Below are 20,480 nucleotides of genomic sequence, written 5' to 3'. Positions count from 1 at the left end.
GTCTCTGTCTCCCGTCTTTGGTCTTCGACAGAAATTAACGTTACAGTTAGTTGTATTTGGTTACAGAAACGTTTTTTCTTCTTCTTCAAGCTGATCTAGATCTGTAGCAAAAGGTGTGGCTTTATAATGTACTTTGATAACTGCAGCTTTTGGTACCCACCTACCTCTCGCTGTCCCCTTGTTCTTGCCATGAAAAGCAGCACGAGTATGAGTAGCGTCCATGTAATGCAATCTTTAGATGCAGAGATCTATGGCAAACATGGCAGCTTTCGCTCGATTGCATCCCCAGTGAATAACAGTAGAGGCCTCTAGCCTGCTGGGCCAACCTTACTGTCTCATGTGTCAGTCCTCTAACCTCGATTGTAAGCTTCACCGTTTTCTGATAGGAAGTTCTCTTCGTCTGTCATGTCAGGTATGAGGCTAAGCAATATCAGAATGTGGAAAGCATTGAAAACCCGGAAGCTTTCGGAAAGCTAGACGTACTGGTGTTAGTCAGCAACTCAGGCTTGGGACTCTCAAAAAGTAAGTTAATGAAGCATGCTATATAGCTAATGAAAAACAGAAGTAGCATAAAACAACATACGTACATAAATGCACTGTAAAAAAGTATAGAAAGGTTATCTAAACAACACTATTGCCATTTTTGTGGCAAAAGTAAAATGAGCTACCGGCACCGGTACCGTTACAGACGTTTCGTCAACCGAGGGAATACGATGGAGCTATTAAACAATGTTACTGTTTCATTCATAGCACGTCTTTATTAAAAGTGCACATTAAAACACCATTTAGAAATGTCTTCTTGACAAAATACACGCCGATTTAAGTAGAATTTAATTGTAGACCATCCATAATCGTTATAACCAGCGAAAAATAGATGGGAAGAAAGAAAACAAAAAGAGAATATATATGTTTGCAGAAGGATAACGATTGCATGATTGGATGAAGTAACGTTTTTGCTATTTCTCACACACATTTACACACACAACAGAATCAGTTAGCTCAAAAATCATATTTTAATGCAGTCACAATACCAAACGCAAGAGGGCACTGTTGACCTATCACATTGCCGTCAGGTTCCCATGACGTAATCGTAATCTAGTCGTTCAGACAAATAACATCTGAGGCATGACAGTTTTTCCTCCCGCATAAAGTCTTTAATGAATATAAAGTATTAACATCGCTCTTTACGAAGAGTGGTCACTTTGACATGTGAAAATCCACTAAAGTACAATGTGGTTCAATTGAGATGTACATTTTATGTTAAAGACCCACTATGTAGTTTTAGGCCAATACAGAAAGTAGATTTTCCTACTGTTTCTTTGCATAGCAAGCTTTATCAACTCTATAGAATTGCTTACCGATATTCAGGAAGGGAGGTTACAACATTACTGCACCATACAAACAACTTTAACAAACTGTTATCCTCCATCCAAAACAAGACACAGTGTGAAACTAACACATGGCCACACATGGCTTCTGTACTTCTTATCAGGCTGATCGCCCAGTGGGGTGCCTGTTTACAGTTCACCAGTTTCTGTAAAAAATCATCCTTACCAGAGTTCTTGCAGTTTTGAAGGGAAAATAAAGGCACTTTGACCCCCCCCCCCCACTGTCTAGGTAGGGTTAAGGTTGTTCCAATTGATCCCCTCCCTCCACACTTCCTGTTGATGGCCCCCATCTTCATACTTGATTTCATCAAGTTTCGATCGACTAGTTATAAGAATTCCACCTTTTTATTTTCAGGTTTCATTCTTCACCTTGTGACCTCGGTAAGGGCAAACATGGACGGACACCAGGTGGCACAAACTGATGGAGCGCGGATATCCGGCTTTTCCTTTAATTGACAAGAATTCCCTGACCCGTAGCAGACCTGTACCTTAACAAGGGTCTGTGAGACGTTTTCGTGTTCATGGACGCCTGAATGGCACATGTGGCGAAAATGATAAAGACTGAAAATCCATAAATTCTACGATGCCCTGGGTCTTGGATCATTATTTGTCTGTGGATAACGTCTGGATTGAGATTGTTGTTTTGTGGTGTTCCTGTCCATACGACTCGGTGAAGAAGAAAAGAAAGGTGAGAACTTTGGCATCAGCATGCAGTGGTCTGTTGCAAAGTTCTGGACCCCAAGGCCACGAGGGCTATCAGTGTTACAAATCGTAATAGATTGGGAGGGGGGCATTTCTGTGGAGTGAAGTTTAGGCGTCGGCCCTTTGGAATGGCCGCACTTTAAAGAACCTACCACATTCATAGGTAGCTGAAGGGGAATGACTAGTTCGAGAATTCGTTTAAATGATGTGTAATTTTACGTAGCTTTCATTTACCAGTACCAAGGAAAGAACTACTGTTGCATGCCACAAGACAGCCTAACTGCTACCCAAGACACCTACAGAAAATGTACTTTATTTCATTCAGAATGACTTCTACCAACAAAGCTGAAGCTTCAAGTGAAGAAACATACGTTAATAACACCCTTGTTGTATCAGGATCTATTTCTGTCGATGGCATTTAGAAATGAAGGCGTTAATGATGTGTCTCTCTCAGGGTGGTGTATTTGCAAATGTATCGTTTTCCGTTATCTTTCTTGTGCAGATTTCCCCTGCACATTTTCTCACCCTAATAACTATTCTTCTTAGTTCATCAATTATTCACTATGCTTAATTTGGCATCGAATTACAAATATCCAGAAATGACACAACAATTAAGATCTGTGGGAAAGAGCTAAGCATGCAGTGTCATCAAAAGGGGTGTGTGTGTGAAATGTATGTACTTAACAAACGAGGAAATTTGCTGAAAATGTAAAAGTGTGCTGCAATTCTTTTTCTCATTTTCAAGAACCTTAGGTTAAAAAAAAACACATACGTGTTGGACAGAAATACATTTCTACTATAATTACAATTTTGCATTTTTGCCTTTGGTGTGCTCTGTGTGCTATCATATTTTTTTCTGAGACAGGGTCATGAAAGCCAAATGCGAACCTTGCAAAAACGCCTCCATCCATCCCACCTGACCCACGCAACCTTGAGTCTTAATAAAGTAAAAACCTAAATTTGTCCGATCTACTTATTTCATCAAAGCTTTTAATTCATAATCTATGAAGACAGAATGGGTTCAAATCTCAAAATAGCCAACGTGTATTCGTGCAATATATTCATATTTTCTGCTATTACTAATTATAAGGAACGACAAGCGCAGATCCGGAGGGTGATTTAATCTGAATAAGACTTGGAATAGCTCTCAGATCAAGCGCGACGGCTCCTTTTGTCACTGCCAAAGGCAGCCTTTCTTTGACAGGTAAGCTAGGCGGAAACACGCAAAGAAATAACAATTCCTAAAATAGTAAAATGCGCGTAAGCGTGAATATCAAGTTGCTCAGGCAGAAAAATTCTTAAAATGGAGATGTGAACGTGTAGCAAAAACAAAGGCGGACAAGATAAAGAATCAGCATTAATCATTATCACCTGGTCATGCTTGTTGAAAGGGTTTACACGTAGCTTGGAATAATCAAAATATGCATTTCACAGCCAAATCTATTATTTCTTTAGATTCAAAATGGTGCTTTTATGTCACAATTAACAAAGACACTCAGTAGATCACATGTATTGTGCACAGCACTCTGTACTGAACAATTTTTACTTCAAACCCCGGTGAGTCTGGAAGGACTCTCAGATCTCTCGTGTGATTTGTTTATTAACTTGCTGCTACTCTGCATGGGACAGCTAAACTGCAACACAAACACGTGTAAGTTGTATTGATGATTTAACAGACTGTAGACCATGTGACACCTTTTTGTTTTTGTTTAGTATGTATGCTTGTATGGCAATCACTCGTAAACCGAGTATGATGACCATGTCCCTACACCTGAGTGAGGAGGGTTTGTTTAAGATAGATGACAGGTTGCGAATCTGATACCCACACACTTTGGGCATCTGTCTTCTCCAGCGTCATCAATTCGAGGGGGACGTGCTGGTTTTGTTTAGTATATATTTGAATATATAACGTTATACATCTAAATGTGTGATTTGCCTAAAATGTCATCATACTCTGTAGAGGATTTGTTTCAGTCGTGTAGATATGCTGAACATTTCCCCTCAGGATTTCGTTTAGATTAATCCAAGACATGATCTGACTTGAAGTTAATACTTTCATACATGTTTTTCTTTCCGCTTCATGCTGACTTAATCAAGTGGACATTAATTCTTCTATTACAGCCAATCTATGGAAACCATCTGTAGATTAAACAACTCCCTGTTGCACTCAGATACAAATCAACATTTCCCTTATGAAAAGATTTGGTATACAACATCATTAGCAATTTAAACAAGGAAGACATATTCGGAGATTCCTTTGTAATGATCATTCAACCAATCAATTTTTCGTTGCTTTGTTGATCATGACCAGTACACAGCCTTTAAGCACAACACAACAGTTTTAAAAGTTTTAACTATAAAGTTTATTCCACTCACACTCCTTTCGATAAGTGTGGTTGGCCGATTGGTTCCAAAAACTACTCGAGGCGTGGCTTTCACATACATACATATATGGAGCCTCCAGCTTGACGTCTCATAACAAAAAGGCCAATTTCTTGGTGAGTTCTTTCATACTGTATTTATGGCTGAAATGTATGCCTTACAGAAATTGCTAAACTACTCGAGGCGTGGCTTTCTCAAATATGCAAATATGAAGCCTCCGACTTTGCGTCTCATTAAAAATGTCAATTTCTTGGTGAGTTTTTTCATGTAATTAAGGCTGAAATCGGTGCTGGTATGCTTTACTACTAAGGTTATTACTGTATCTATTTGAGTATATCTACCGCCCAAATTTTAACTAGACTTTGGTGAATTTCATAAATTGTGTTGCGTTTCCACATAACGATGAAACTAAATTCTCTCTTATACCTCGTAGTGCGTTACAACGAAACAAGGAAAACACAAACAGTGTGCCTTCATCTACAATGGTTTATTTTTCATGAACGTTACTTCCTTACAGTTCCGTACAAAGTAACAAACTTCATTCCTTTGTGTTAAAAGAGTTTACTAAGTACTTGGGTTGCTGACGTAACTTGCGTGACTTGCTTTCTTGTTAAATTATTTATCCAGTATTATCTATCACCTTCTAGTAACTAATTCCTTGCTTTACAGTGTACTTTATTAGACACTAAAAGGAAGACATGACTGCACTGTATATCATCTGCCAAATACTCTAAACAGACGTGTGAGGTGTTTGTATCTGAGTTGCTATATCCGTAGGTCTATGTCTACATCATTATGAAAACGAAGTTCTAAGCCTCTATATTCTCGGTTACACATGGTTGCCTGTACTATATTTATACGTAGCAAGCAGAAGTGTAGTCCTCTATGATATCATACACCTGCTATTTGTGATGAATTTTCTGTTTTGCTATGCTATGTGATACATTGGAAGACATAGATGTGTTTGGCAGCCATAGATTTTGGGATATGAATAACATATTGGCGAGGTTTTATATTGTTTGGAATGTTCTTTGTAACGCTTGCACACAGACACCATCCTGAGTATCTGTTTACATGTCTGTCATGGAAAAACTCATTCAAACTCGGTGTTGATCATGTATGTCCATTTGCAAGAATACACTAGATGACTGTGCAGAAGGTCTTTAGATGTATTTTGTTTCATCTTCCTTTTTCTACGTGGAATCTAATAACGTTTACATGTAAGGAGCATTAGAAATCGTTTTGTCTATTGCATCTTGACTATCTGGTCTAATGAGAAGTTAGAGCAGATGATTGCACTACGCTGATCAATGGTTGAAAGAGTCAATTTCCATCATAGCAAATTTAGCCTTTTTGATAGATTTTCTTTGGCAAGCAAAAATACTGTTTTGATTGTAGCGTCGTAGAGTATAGTTCTAAGATCTCATGAACCATCCGCGATGTTGTAATTTGTTATTTCGGTAATTCAGCAGCTCATGGCCGTAGCCGGCATCTTCCAGTAGAACCTGGCGCAGCCCTTGGCTCTCCTGATCATCCCCCGCTTGTCGCCCGGCGGCAGGAGCTCCAGCTGCCGCTCCTCCTGCGGTGACAGGGCCCGGCCCTTGGCGTACGCCTCCACCAGCTTCCTCAGCAGCTGCTTCTTTAGAAGGCTGACCTGGAATTCAGTCTGGTGGAGAACGGAACAATGTTACAATGTATCTGTATCTATGTAGCCGGTGTGACCGTCATTCGGCGTAACACACCAGCTTTGCAGGCACGCGGCGCGAGGCAGCTGGTTATATTTCACTGAACGACCTGTCACACCTAACCTGGGCACATCTTGCTGTAAGCGTTTTCTGAAGATATATGATGAGGATGCTCCTAGAGTACTTGGTGGCAACGAGTGCCACTTTGCGATAGTTTTAGGGAAAAACGAATTAGCATTTTCAATGATCAAGTTCTTCGAATTTCTGTAAATGAATGACATGTAGGTTCAACCTTTTAAAAGTTTAGTGATGTCAGAAGGACATTTTTCCACTCATCAATGCCATCATTTCACTACAAATCATAAATTAACGTGATGAAAAAATGTCCTGGAATCAAACGAAGAAATTCTGAAAATGTGTTGCTAAATCTGCAATTTGGTTCTGTTCTTGATTCTTGCGGATAGTAGGATGTGGTATATGAGGCTTACTTCTATGAGAAGTTGTACTTCAGATGATTTATTCGAAAAATGTAATAGTATTGTGAAATGGTTATGAAATATCAAGAGGTTGACCACAACAGGTGACACACTGTGCACTAATAATCCTATGGGAGGATGAACAGTATTGCATATGTCTCACAATATTGGTAACCACAGCCTAGATTCAGAAGGGAAAAAAGAACAGGAGAAAACACCACACCTTGATTAGAACACACTACACCTTGATTAGAACATGACACCACAAAATCACATAAACGCACGGCGGCACTTCAAGTTTGGACAATAAGGACACTGTAAAGTCGCAAGGAAGACTTTTACAACGACAAATGCACTACACAATTAAACTTACAAGAACCCCAAAACGTCTGATCTACCACGTCACAATTGTAATCACCAACAATTTTCAACCAGCAAAAAGACGTTCATCAACTGTGAAAGACGTTCACAACACCTGGTGTAACACCTAACCACAGAGATGACTTACTTTGAACTTGGTTTGGTTTTGCGAAATCAGACGCTCCCCTACCTTAAACCTTTATTAAATCTTCCCTCTGAAGCATGTATGACAGAATTATGTTGTCACTGTAGTTGCTGTTGTTGTTGCTGTTGTTGTTGTGGCCAGAACATTTCTTCTTCCTTCTTTCGTAGTATGATGAGGTAGTGTTGAGCACCACAATATTTTAGTTGCATAAGCTAATCTTAAACCCTTATCAAATGCACAATGAAATCGTAAACTGATTTCTGTCCAATTTGCATCGCTGATTCTTCTTCACCTGGTTATACAGAATAACCCAGAAAAACAACTTTAACGGTTCCTATTACCAACAGGTGAGTCCTAATCACTATTATAACAGTCACCATAAAGCACACCCCTAATGATGCGTTACACTAGTTCCCTAATAATGGCAGTCCTTGCAGAGCATCGTTTGTTTGAGCAACTGAATGTCCAAATCTATTTGCGTTAAAACATGTACGAGATAGGTGTCAATCTAGGGCATATTAACTATTCACATCACCTATGCTCTGCGATCCAATCCCTTCAATGTGCCCTTCTTCCATTTCGAAACAAAGCCAAAAAGGGTGACGCATGTCAGGCACACCTTCGCTGACTATTGCAAGAGCATGACGCAATATGGGCACCTTTAGCACAGGGGTGAACAAATGGGCTTGGACATACGGTTGTTAAATAGGAAGCGCTCAAAATTGGAATGTCGTCGTGGAAACCTATTTTCCCTGTGCGGCTAGCCCCTTTGGCCAAATGAGTCAGTGCGTCATCCAATCAGAAGCTAATTAATTAGCTTCACTCATCAGCTTTACCCACGACTCCCCATTTGCACTTTACCATCTATTCTGTTACTGCTATTAGCAGATAAATTGAGTTCATCATTTATTCCTTACTAGGCCGATGAAGCGGTGATGGAACTCAGCCATCCTATTTCCTCGTAAGCTACGTTGCGTGTGAAGTCCAATCCTGATCAGCATTTCTCTTGTCTTTAACTTGATAGTCAATGTATTTGTCTCTTTCGTGTTAAGGAAAGTTAAGGCGCAATCACTACTCTGGAGACCATGAGTGGGCGACTTTGATAACTGTGGTCATTTGTGCTATGCAATTACAGTATGCATTGTTTATTCAGATGAGAGGATCCAATTATGCCCATACTCAACTGGGCTCGCTAGTTTTTGTCCTACGCTTTGGAAGTTCTGTGGCATGACATAAGTAATACTTTTTCTTCCAATGTCGAAAATAAGGTGCCTTTTTATGCCTTGCATATTCCTTTCTGGAAAGAAACACCAGAATAACCAGAGAAACTATTACAAAACAAATAACAGTAACATAACATTAACATAAAAGCAATGACTGGTTTTAGTATCTGTCAGTTTTAGTATCTGATCGCAGACTCACTAAATATCTATGTCCATGGTACCTCGTACAAAGGACTCTCCTTTTAGATTATTGGTTTGCAAAGGTGGTATGATTTTTAAGGTATTTGAATGTGCTTCAATTTAAGATAATATGTAAACCTAAGTGGATAACCTTATGAAAATCTTCTTTAACACTTGTCAGAACAACACATTTCAGACCTTTTTCTGCCAGTGTTTAGAATAAAGACAGAATTGAATTTGAATTACGTATATTAAATTGAATTCTAACTAAGTACATTAAATCTCTTCAAAGAAAAGATGACAGTCATTCACGAATACGATTGGTTTTTGCATTGAAACTTTGAAGCCCACTGCTTTCATGTAAATTTATCGGCATCTTGTGTGAAACTTTGTGCCTGAATTCATCATCGTGTTTCATCCATTGATCAAATACCTCGCTCTCCTGCATAATTTCCTCCGGATTCTCTTATCTACAGAGCTCAGCATAGCGTTCCATCCTGAAAGGAGACGCCAAATCAGGACTGTACAAATTACCCGCATTCGATAACAATAGGTTATAGAGCCTTGTCCAGAAGCAATGAATACAGATGAATTCCGTTGGCTCGAAAACTGACCTTTCAAATCATTCAGTTTTTGAATTAGTCATTTGTCAAAAGTGCCTTTGTAACTGAAGTAGTTAGTAGTTTGTAGTTAGTTTGGTCTCCAGAAAAAAAGCAGTAGGTGTGATTTTGTTTATCACCACTTATATTTTATTCTCCTTAATAAAGTATTTAAGTTGTAAGAACTTCTGGTCTACAGGAAAGAAAAAAACGAGTGGTTTCTATATTTTAGGCCAATATCATAATAATTTTTGCAATCGTTCATATATATATATATATATATATATAAGCGTTCAGGCAATTTGATTGTAACTATCCCACAAAATGTAATAGACAGCGGTAATATAATATGAAATACCAAGCAACTAAAGAAATTATAGATAACTAAAAGATAGGGGCGAAAAGAGAAATTCAATTGCAAGTTAGTTTATTGTCCTTCTTTGAAGCACAAACACATGCAGTATAACCAGTAATAATTACTGAAAGGAAACTCAAAAGGATACTCAAATTAGTTCCCGAGGCATTCAAAGCCTTTTGCAATTTACATATTCGTCTTTACATCAAGAAAAAGCAATGCCATTATGATAAAAGCATTGAAGACATGCACCCCGCTGGATAAGTTCAAAGAAGGCATTATGACTTGTAGTGACTCTTTCCATTCTTAAGATTTCCAAGGCATATATTTGAAGATTAAAGATTGTTATTAATACCTTTTGAAAAATAGAATACTCTTAACATTTTCTTAAGACATCTTGGTTTATAAATCAACATATATTGTCTTCGTGAACAAGTATTCGGGCAAAATGATTGGGCTTCCTTTAATTTCTATATTATTCCAAATCTTAGCTTCTTCAATTCATCTGGCATAGTCATAATTTATTTGTTACCAAAATAACAGGCAACAGAAAGGGCAATTGCCTACATCCTTTCTTATGTTTCCGAACAGAAACCTAACTCATATATTAACACATAAAAAGAAATATGCGTGACTTAGAAAATAATGAACTGTCTGAAGTCACATACAGCGCAAAGACGGTTTTCGATTGTTGTTGTTTTCCGTCTAGAACATGCAGTGATGCATCTTCCAGTACAAGCACTTGTTATGGCGCATCTTCTTGCCTGCCTTGCTTCTTCTCTTCTCGGGCATGCTTGCTGGGTCTGCGGAGGCATGCTTCAGGGCCAGGAGCTTCAGCATGTACCACCTGGTAAGCGGGTCGTCAGCCTTGTCGTAGGGCTGCTGGAGATATAACATGCAACATTGCAACCTGAACCATGCAAACACCATGCACATGCAAGCGTTGGGCTGTGCCCACCATGCTTATGGTCAACTGGTCTTTCGTATCTACTCTCTGCATTTCCTTTTATCTTAAACTGTTTCACATCTTGTGTCGATGCTATTACCCTGCCTTGTGGGAATTATCTAAAAAAAAACATTTCTGTATCGGGTTCATGAAACCTACCTGAAGATATCGCTTCATGTATTGAAGATATCACTTCATGTATCTTCATAATAATTTTAATGATTTGTCTTGAAGACTAATTCAAAATGAGAAGAGCAGAACGGAATTAGATCATTGTCAGATACAGAAAAACCAGTTTTCGCATTGCAAAACAAACGTAAGAATCGCAAGCAGAATAAGTCAAATAAATAAATAAAGATATTTCGGTCATTTCATAACAGAGGTACAATTTATAGCAAACACAACCTATTTGGAATTCAAAATAATCAATATGATAATACAGAAGCTGTACGAAGTAACGTGCATAAACATGTGTGCAGTGCAAGCATACAGCTCTGCAGTATTCTGCCAATGTTGCCTGAAACAAATCCGTTTGTTATTTGTGCATCTCAAGAACACTGTTGATCAGTTTCACTTTACACGACCACCGACCCAATTACGTCACATGCACATGCACATGCACGACAGTGAAACAACCACTTCGCACCGAGACACTTTATACGGTACAAACAGTTTCGCGTCGTGGCAACGGCAGCGGACTCATCTTCTGGTCAAAAAGAGCTCCTGATTAATATTTTCTCGTCTGTAATCTAGGTATTTACCACACCCTTACTGTGTGAAGGATATCGTGAAGGATTTCTTGTTCAATCTACGTTGGATCGACCGGAGAAGCCAGGGATTTCAAGTGCTTCTGAGATTGATTAACGATTCCAGGTAGGTTTGCCGTAGACTTTAGTGGGTCCATATGAGAATACAAGCAGCCCATGAACGCAAAATTCAGACGTTAAGATTTTTCCACCTGTTAAGATAAGTAGAACATTAGAAGAAAGAATCAACTTAGCAACAACTACAAAACAGCTGTGCAGCAAAATGTACTTTAGGATACGGCGTTTGAATTCTGTGCGATTGATCAAGAAGGAAGGTAACTCATGCAGTCCAGTACGCATCAATATGAAGCAACATTAATTGCGATTGATCCAAAAGGAAGGTAAGAAGTCGTAGAACTCTTAGACACAAAGTAAGTTTTCCCCTTGAAGATTCTTCCGCTGTGCGCAAGGGAAAACAAACGTAATCCATATCAGACCATTTGCGCGTAAGAAAGTAATTGGCAGTGATGAAGGCCTGTATCAATGGTCCTGATCAATGAACCGCCCACTCACAATTAAGAAGATGGGGACCAGTGAGATGGAGTCTAATAAGATCCAACTAATGAGAACTGCCTTACCCAAATCTTCTGTCCACATTTAACATAGGTTCTTTGCAGCCCAGTACGCATCAACATGAAGCAAAATTAAAGCGGATCTTTTCAATCTGGTGGAATTCTTTTATTCAAAACGCTCATAATGGTGATTCTTACCATCCTTGATCATCAAAGAACCGTTAGATTGAATCACATCGCTGATTTGGATTCGGTGACGAAAATGGTCTTTGATTATGGAAGTTAATGAGAGAAATGTGTCAGTGATAATCAGGATGCCTACTCTGTAATTTTGGATTTTTTGGTACTAATCATTGATGTTTTCGTGGAATTAAAGTTGGCATTAATGTATGTATGTGGGTGTTAGCTATAGTCGCCTCAGTGTGCTGAGGCTGTCATTTGTACATGTAGGCTATGTTATTATGTGACCCTAATGATATTATTGGCCTTCATTGTCACAGTGATACAAAGCCTCTTGACATCGTTAGAATCGGGCTATGGTGATCTTGCCCTTTTGCCCTCGCTTGTTACAGGGTGGCCTCAATGGAAATTGCTTAGACGCCAAGATACCATCTCCGATGGAATAACTTGACATCATTGGCAACTTGAAAATATTGCTTCTGAATTAGTCCAGTTTCTACTATTGAATTAGTTCAGTCCTTTTTCGGCAGGCTCGTCCATCTGACTGCAGATAAGAAAAACAGTTGACATGCCTTATTTGTAAACCTGCAACCTGTAAGTTGGAGCATGTAAATGAAAGGAGAGGAAGACGAGGAAGCTTTGTACCGGCCTCAATGTCTTTCAGTGACAGCAACTTCTAATCAAGCTCACTCGCTATGCAAATCCCGTACTATCAAAGTCAGGTTTTCTGAACTCCTTGCGTTTTGCCCTGTATCGGGCAATGCTGATTTGATTTCATTTTTGCGACCTAATCACTTTCCCCAGACAGGTTCAGGCACCTATTTGACCGCAATCGAATTGTGCTTAGCATATAGATAAAATGTTTCACATTATTGAACATGACTTTAACGTGAAGACATTAATAACTGTCAATACGTCGTGACCATATTCACCTCTTCTATCTCGCCTGCAGACATTGTCAAACCTGACTCGTCCGAATATTTATCCGTGTTCTTCCATGTACTGCTTTAATGCGAAAGTTCTGATTAGATGGCTGCCAATTTCTTTTCATCAGGAATTTAGGCAAGATATCCCCAAAGACAAATAGTCCTGAGCCGTGTAGCCGGCATCATTTTTAACTTAAAGTTTCCTTCCTCCACATGGTTTTCCTGAAGCTTCGGTAGCGAATTCAGCACCTTTTGTTGAGTTCGCGTTTTCTGGCGGTATATGAGTTTTAACTCATCATTAGCTATAATATTTTTTCATCACTACAATTAGCTAAATCAGTTCGAAGAAACATTAATATGACCATTAGGAAATGCTGACTCAGGTATCACATCCAACAAAACGGATTCGTATTTCCTTAGAAAGATTATGATCCAATTCGGTTGACTACCAAATGGTGATATCAAATATAGAAAAAGGGTAGCAGATTTTTAATCGTCTTTCCCGGAAAGGTTACTGAACAAAATATCATTTTGCTAGTTAGATAAACGTCCTTTAAACTAGTTTGAACCATTGTGGTCAGGCTGATAATGGCTAGCTATGCAGTCCAGGAGGCACGCCTGGGACTTGCTAGACCTTGTGCCATGGCTTTCTTAATTGGCTGTTATGAGGTTCTTAGAAGTATGCCCTTTGCGATAGGAATCTTTTGAAGGCAACTAGATTCAACGATGTTTTTTTTTAGCTTGGATTACCATCCATTGTGCCTACGCATACTTTTACACTGCTTTTTGTATATATAGTAAGGTCTTTTGTCTGGCTAAATTTAGCTACAGTTCGCGTCTCATGTCTCGTAATTCAAAGCATGGTAAACTGGAATTTTCAACCTTCTGAAGGACTTTTGTACCTTTATGTCTTGTTTTACCCAACACTTTAATTCAAAGTAAGTTATTACGGTGTTTGATGCTCTTTTTTAAATTTCATTAGCAAGAAAGTGTCTGTTCTGTTTTTAGAAGCACAGTTTGGGCTCAACACGCTTTTGTCACTCTTTGAAATGCTGCAAACTAAGCTAGTGGTAAGGACATTATTTGTCTGCTTGTATAGAGAAGTGTGTTTTTGTTTCTTGCAAAGATATCGGCGATCGCAATAATACATCATCCTATATTGCCAGTTTGTAATCTATATCTTCCTTATCAGCTTGAGCCAAGCCGTCATGTCAGAAGGTGATTTTGGAACAACGCTATCTTCCTAACGATTTCCGCGATATAATCAACAAACGGTTAAGTAAGCTTTCTACAGAAACACTTTGCAAAAAACACTGCAATAAAAGTGGTATTCAGTTTGGCAATAAAAGTTATGGCCGCTTTGGCAGCAGTTACTCGCCTCTACATAACATTTATCGTCGGGGGAAATCCAACGTTTCATGCCATAAAGATAAGTTTATCCTGCGATGGCTTAGTACATAAGTACACCCTATCTACATAGTATTACCATAATGTCATTTTTACCATGAAACATAAGTGTTATTCAATCACATGACGACCGTGGAATTGGCGCCTAGGGTGTTGAAACAGCGCGTACGGATGTAGATATCGTAGATATCGCGGGGCCGTGTGGCGAAACGGCAGGGTGTTCGGTCCAGAACCAAGCGGTCCTAGGTTCGAATCCCCATGACGCCACCAATGCTGTGCCCTTAGGTAAGGCAATTTACACAACTTTCCTTACTCCACCAAGGTGTACAAATGGGTATATTATTCTTTGTAAGTGGCACTTTTAAGATAAGTTATGTCCTTGCCTGTCAAAAAGCGAAGCAAAAAAAACTATCGTTGATTTCTTACTCATTCTTGACTCATGAACATCACATTTGTTCATCTGAAGCACCAATTAAACCGTTGCGGCTGGTCGGCCCAGCATGATGCTAGGACGATCCGACGAGGAAATAGCGGTTCTCTTAACAGGCTTTGTTTCGCTGATTGGAGCGGATAATGGAGATAAAGGCTTTTCTTGATTAGTCATATGTAGCAAATCTACTGACGACTACCTAATAGACGACAACCTAATAGAGATTTGGCTTGAGCACAAATTCTGACTCCTTCGTAGTCGAATGCCAGCACGCCTGGCAGCACGTACGGTACATATAGAATACAACACGGGGAATTCGCCGTGTTGTATTTTATTTATGTCATACCCAGCCGAGAAAACACACATTTCAATGAGGAATGCGCCAGACGTTGAGGGAGTTTTGCGTCCTCGAACAAAAACTGTAAGGACAGTATTTCCAACCTCCGAATCCGCTATTCGAATTTTCGATGGAGGCGCAACCGGCGCGCTCGAAATGCATTCTAAATATTCTATGGAAGCCCGTGTGATACAACTCTAGAACCCCATGTGATACGGATAGTTATCACACGGTCCGGAACACCCGTATCAGGCCCAGGTATGACATGAAAACATATACCCGACGAACACCAAACCTGCTATCCTCATAAGATAACATCTTACTACCCTTGCTTATTCATTATCACTTAAAAATCTCATCATCATTATTGACAATCTATAGCAGTAGTAACGTGTTCCTTATTTCATATTTCACAGGTGTGCAGTTCATTGATCAATTTGTCTTTACGTATCACCAATCTGTGTCCCTAGCTGCTAAGTTCTGTTTTGATGATAATCTAATGTTATTCATTAGCTGATCAGTGCGCTTTTAGCTACTTGGAACATTAGGCACACCCCCACAATGTCCCTCGAGCTCGGCTACATTTCTTCATAACAGTATCTGCCCTTTCGCAAGATTCAATTTGCAAACACTCATGTGCCTTCATTAGCTTAGAATATTTACCAATAGTAATATCTTAAATTACGTTATACACAAGTGGAAAAATCCTGGAGCAACAACGCAACATGAAGCAAACATTGCAACATGTCTATTAAATATATCGCGATACCCACTAAATCTCGTCGCCGCTCCAGGGGAGTCCCGGTAACGCTTTTGCAAACGCGTTCTTATCCTGTTGTAGCCACTTTTTGGTTGATGTCTCTAAACATAGAAAAGTGTGGACCGCAGCTGCGTTCTACGGGCCGTAAGTGCATACCATGTTGCCACACGTCGCGGTACTTTAACACGAGCTGAATGTTGTCAAGCGGCTGCATGTGGTTGCCTGCTCTGCGACTTAAACACGGATAACCAAACATGGGTAATATAAAAGCCACCGTAAAGATATTGTTGAGCTGGAGTTTGTTGAATGTTCTGTAACTGCTAAAAGTGAATGAACATGTGCTGAGCAAGAAAAGAGCGTCCTTTCCATCGCATTACATAATTGTCCGAAAACATTCAGTTGAGGGTTATGGGGGCATAACTCTCCTGACTGTACGGGAGTGTTTGTGTATGATACGATACATGAACAGCGGCCTTGTATAAGCTTGGCGCTATGTCAGCATCGTCTTAATAGAATTTTAAATCGTCACATATTTGCTGGAAGCCCAATAAAGATCCACGAATCTTCTCAGTAGTTTGAGTTGCATTGGAATAGCCTAGTTTGAGTTGCCTGTTCTGTAACTAATCTGAGTTGTCTGTTCTGTATGATGCTGAAACTGCTATTAGTATAGTATGTTTCATACGGATGGCTGGTGTTTCCGTTAGCGTCGCATGCGGTCAATGGTGCTGGCAGTCAGGAAATATGATTTGAATTAAGGAAACGAGGTACGGATATATCTACAGTCTGTTTCATTTCTAAACCATGACTACTCGTTTTTGTAAATGCCATGTCATCTAGCTAGATTTATGGCAACTGTGTTTTCTTTTCGGCAAGTTGTTTACGCTGACAACATCATTGAGGCTTTTTGTCTGATTATGGTAACATTTTCTTCAAAGACCGTCTAGCATAGTAATTCATTGAAGACTTGAAGCTCAACAAAAAGTTGTCTCATTGAATACGATGAATAGATAAAACAGCAGGCCATCAATTAGGTCCGTTTGCTAGAAACGGTTTCTCACTCCGCGGTGCCAGCGCCAGTTTTCAGTAATTAGTAACGCACGGCAACAGGAAAGCGTCAGTCTTCTCTGATTGTGACTGGTGCTACACGAAAGTCTTTGCAGGCACGATTTGGTGGAATCAGTTTAAAATCATCAGTTCTCAAAACAGCTACAATTTTTGACCATGTTTCCATGAGATCCGGCCACAAAATGTAATAACAGGCTATACTAATCTCCGTCGTTTAGATGTCCTTTCTGAATTTCAGTCTGTAAAGCTTGGCCGTCATCATCTGAATTTGACGCATTTTTTTTTCGTTTTCAACCGACCACCTACAGGCGTATGTTCGTCAGCCATTACCAGTCTGTGCGCTCTAAAAATTTCAATTCTAAAGCACTTTTTGATGTTTTTGTCTGATTAGATTTGCCATTTTCAAGCAGCGCCCCTCGGGATGATTTGCTAAGTGCTGGAACTTCAAAGACAACTGTATCTTTTATGATGAAGTGGAGTAAAATAAAACGGCGGGAAATCGATTGGAAAGGTCGGTTGGAAAGGTCTTCTCGCTTTGCTGTGCCAGTACCAGTTTTTCAGTAATCAGTTGTAGATATCAGGCAAATTTCATTTTCCTGTCTGTGACGGCACTGGAGGATCTAAGTCTACGTCTGTGACAGAGTCTACAGAAACCCCTGTCAGCAGCACATGTCTAAACAATAGCAGCACATCGCGCAAGTCACAATACAGTATCGTAGTTCAAGCTAAGGTAACAAAGACTGGAGGTATCGGAGTCACATCTGTTATAGATAGAAAGACAACACACACGCACACACACGCGCGCACACAGACACACACATAAAAAAACAACAACACGCAAACACACACACATTATTTCTATCTATCTATCTCTCTCTCTCTCCGTCTCTCTCTCTCTCTCTCTCTCTCTCTCTCTCTCTCTCTCTCTCTCTCTCTCTCTACATATATATATATATATATATATATATATATATATATATATATATATATATATATATCCCTTTCTCTCAAAGACCGTACCTGTTCTAGATCATGCTCTATGTCCTCCAACTCTCGGCTGTCGTCGGCGATGTCTTCGGACGACGTCGGCTCGATCGCCGCTAGTGCCACCAACAGGAGACCGAGAAGGAACAGGAGTCTTGCCATGGTGTATCGATGTGACGAAACTTCTCCTCGAGGATGATACAGACGCTAGCAGAAGATTCGCTCTCGGTCGGTTCTTCGGGTCTGGGTTGCTCTCCGGACGGTCTTGGGTGGTTTATATGTCCTGCGGATGAAGCCGTGGGCGTGTGTATTCACATGGTCTCCTTCATGGGACATAATTAACATATACGCACGGACTATGAAGTACTCATATCGATTCTCATTGGTCATCGCCAAAGTAGCGAGAGAGATGGGATCGATTGTCAGGAGTCAGGTAGAGTGCCGTGTGTAAAAAAAAAGGCGTGGCCAAAAGTAGCTTAAACTTGTAAGCAAACTTCGTTTGTGAAGTTAGAAGAATCGACCTATTGGTGGGTGAGAACTAGTTGTTTTTGGTGATCACGAGTACTCACGCGTGATTAGTGAGGTAAATCGTACGCCTACGACTTCCTCCTTGTCCTGTTTACCACATTCCCGCGTATTCCTATGCGGTCCACCACTGACTGCCACTATCTCCCATCCTATGCCCACGCTTTTACACGCAGCTGAACCATTGGCAGTCATCTGTACGAAGCTCGCAGGCACAACGCTTCTCAGGGACGAGGTGGTGTCCAGTTACATTACAAATGGAGTCTTGTCACACCTACGCAATGACTCTAGTAAGGATAGTACATTTCCGTACGTATTCAATGGCCTTCCAACGCCCCTGTCGTTTCAGAAAAACAAGCTGTTTCTGTGAAAGAAGCTGGTGACAAAACTCAGAGGCAGAAATGCTGGGATCAACAGAAAAACCTTTAGAAATAGTTCTATAAGATATAACTATAAGAGCCAACTACAAGAGAACAAAGGGGCTAGGGATGAGTGGGGCTTTGGGATTTTAATGACGAAAATCAATGCTATCTACAACGGTATCCTTATGGTAGAGTAATGGACAGTTGTTTACTTACTAACGCAATATTGTTGTATATTTTGACGTTCTGATATTATTGTCTGTAAATGCTCAACATTATTATCATTAGCACCAGTATATCCGTTAAGACCTAATTGGCATACAAAGCAGTGATTTCCACTCTTATCTACGCCTTTGCTTGCCAATTGGGTCGTAACAAAAGGGTTCAGTCTAGTTTACATCTTCAATGGAAGACGTGAAAAAGCTATCTCGTTAAACATGTGACTGTCTTAACTCGTTCAACCGTTAAGCCGCTAGTAGCTGTCATTCAAAGCATCACAAAGAGCCTTCCTAAGCAATCATGGCAAACATATGAGGTGTCACAAGCCTTATCTTACGGTAGGATAAAGCAGTGTTGTCGTCTGGTACTAGTGAGCTCGCCCCGTTTGTTCGCGATTCATGCAAGGCACGTCCTTCTGGTTTGGGATGATGTTGATTCTAACTCATGCTTGTCGCGCTCCCGCTGCCACATTTTACGAAGCTGCTACGCGAATAGTTCACCCTAATGTTAGCTATAAGCTCTTACGTTGACGGTGTTGATCTGAATGTTTGAGGAAACTTTATCTCCTTCGGACAGCATACTATGTAACAATGTCCGAAAAGCTAGATAAAGCCGGACTTATCCGGTAAACCAACCTCTACTACGGTTAGTTGATACTCAATGGTTCAACACAACACCCTGATCCGCTCCATACCTGGGCAAAGATGGTCATTTTTTCATAGTTGTCATTTTTTATCACACACAGGGATTGTGTGGGTGATGCCAAAGGTTTCTGGACAAATTCAAAGAGGCAGATCCTACCTACCTAAAATGGTGTAAGCTTAGCTCTTTTCACTATTCAACATTTCAGTGCTTGGGACATGGGTAGAGAAAGGTAGCGAAATAATAAGCATCAGAATGACACGCTAATAAAAAAGGAAAACTGTTTCTAAGAAAAGCGGCAGCATCAGTTAGGTAATTTTCGCCTAAACCTGTCGTTTAGGTGCTCATTACTGGCATCAAACGCTGACGCACGGCTGTTGGTTGCCTGCTGCGTCCTTTATTGCCGCGTTGTTTGAAGTATGCGGTCATGCTGGATTGATACAACGATAGATAAACGTTTCGGTCCTTTTTGGTAGAGTTGATGGGGGTTTCTGCCTCTGGCATGGGAGAGGGGACCGGGATGAATGTACTCTGGTGCAAACGGTTACTGTCCAAGCAGAGCAGGGGTTCCGGCTGGTTTTTGACGTGTTTTTAGGCGTTTTTGTCGGGCTTTCTGTTTTGTCATTTTTTTCTCTCTTCAAACCCCAAAGAGTTGTTTGAAGAGATTTTCAAAAAATGACAAAGTAGAAAGCCCGACAGATACGCCTAAAACAAAAACCAGTCGTAACCCCTCCTCTGCTTAGAGACTAGCAAATGGTGTCCAATACCGAAAAAAACATCAGCAGGTTTAATAAACTTCTATCGGTGTGTTTGACATTGATCCTGACCATGGGGAACATACATTGCCTTAGGGTTTATGTTATACATGTACACGTACAGGCCAC

General features: G+C 40.1%; 1 protein-coding gene across 2 annotated transcripts; it reads right to left on the bottom strand.

Annotated features, from left to right (window-relative positions):
• Window positions 1–4,944: 4,944 nt before the first annotated feature.
• LOC136443697 (uncharacterized) lies at window positions 4,945–18,147 on the bottom strand. 2 transcript variants are annotated; one of them, XM_066441044.1, is made up of 2 exons: window positions 17,885–18,129; window positions 4,945–6,138 (listed from the first exon to the last, which is right to left on the bottom strand). In XM_066441044.1, the coding sequence occupies exons 1-2, from the start codon at window positions 18,008–18,010 to the stop codon at window positions 5,938–5,940; spliced, it is 327 nt and encodes a 108-aa protein (XP_066297141.1). In that variant the 5' UTR covers window positions 18,011–18,129; the 3' UTR covers window positions 4,945–5,937. The 2 variants fall into 2 exon arrangements, with proteins under 2 accessions (XP_066297141.1, XP_066297142.1); XM_066441045.1 differs by lacking the exon at window positions 4,945–6,138 and adding an exon at window positions 9,551–10,377 and having other exon boundaries at window positions 17,885–18,147.
• Between the last annotated feature and the right edge of the window lie 2,333 nt (window positions 18,148–20,480).

The sequence above is a fragment of the Branchiostoma lanceolatum genome, chromosome 10 (assembly GCF_035083965.1).
Source record: "Branchiostoma lanceolatum isolate klBraLanc5 chromosome 10, klBraLanc5.hap2, whole genome shotgun sequence".
In the NCBI taxonomy this organism is placed as follows: Eukaryota; Metazoa; Chordata; class Leptocardii; order Amphioxiformes; family Branchiostomatidae; genus Branchiostoma; species Branchiostoma lanceolatum.
The sequence above is the reverse complement of the archived record's forward strand: the minus strand, read 5'-3'. Positions and strand labels throughout refer to the sequence as shown.

Excerpts from the sequence above, each read along its gene's own strand:
- LOC136443697 (XM_066441044.1), bottom strand. The coding sequence starts at position 18,010 with ATGGCAAGACTCCTGTTCCTTCTCGGTCTCCTGTTGGTGGCACTAGCG. Across the intron at positions 6,139-17,884 it reads TAGAGCATGATCTAGAACAG|ACTGAATTCCAGGTCAGCCT; the intron begins GTACGGTCTTTG and ends GTTCTCCACCAG.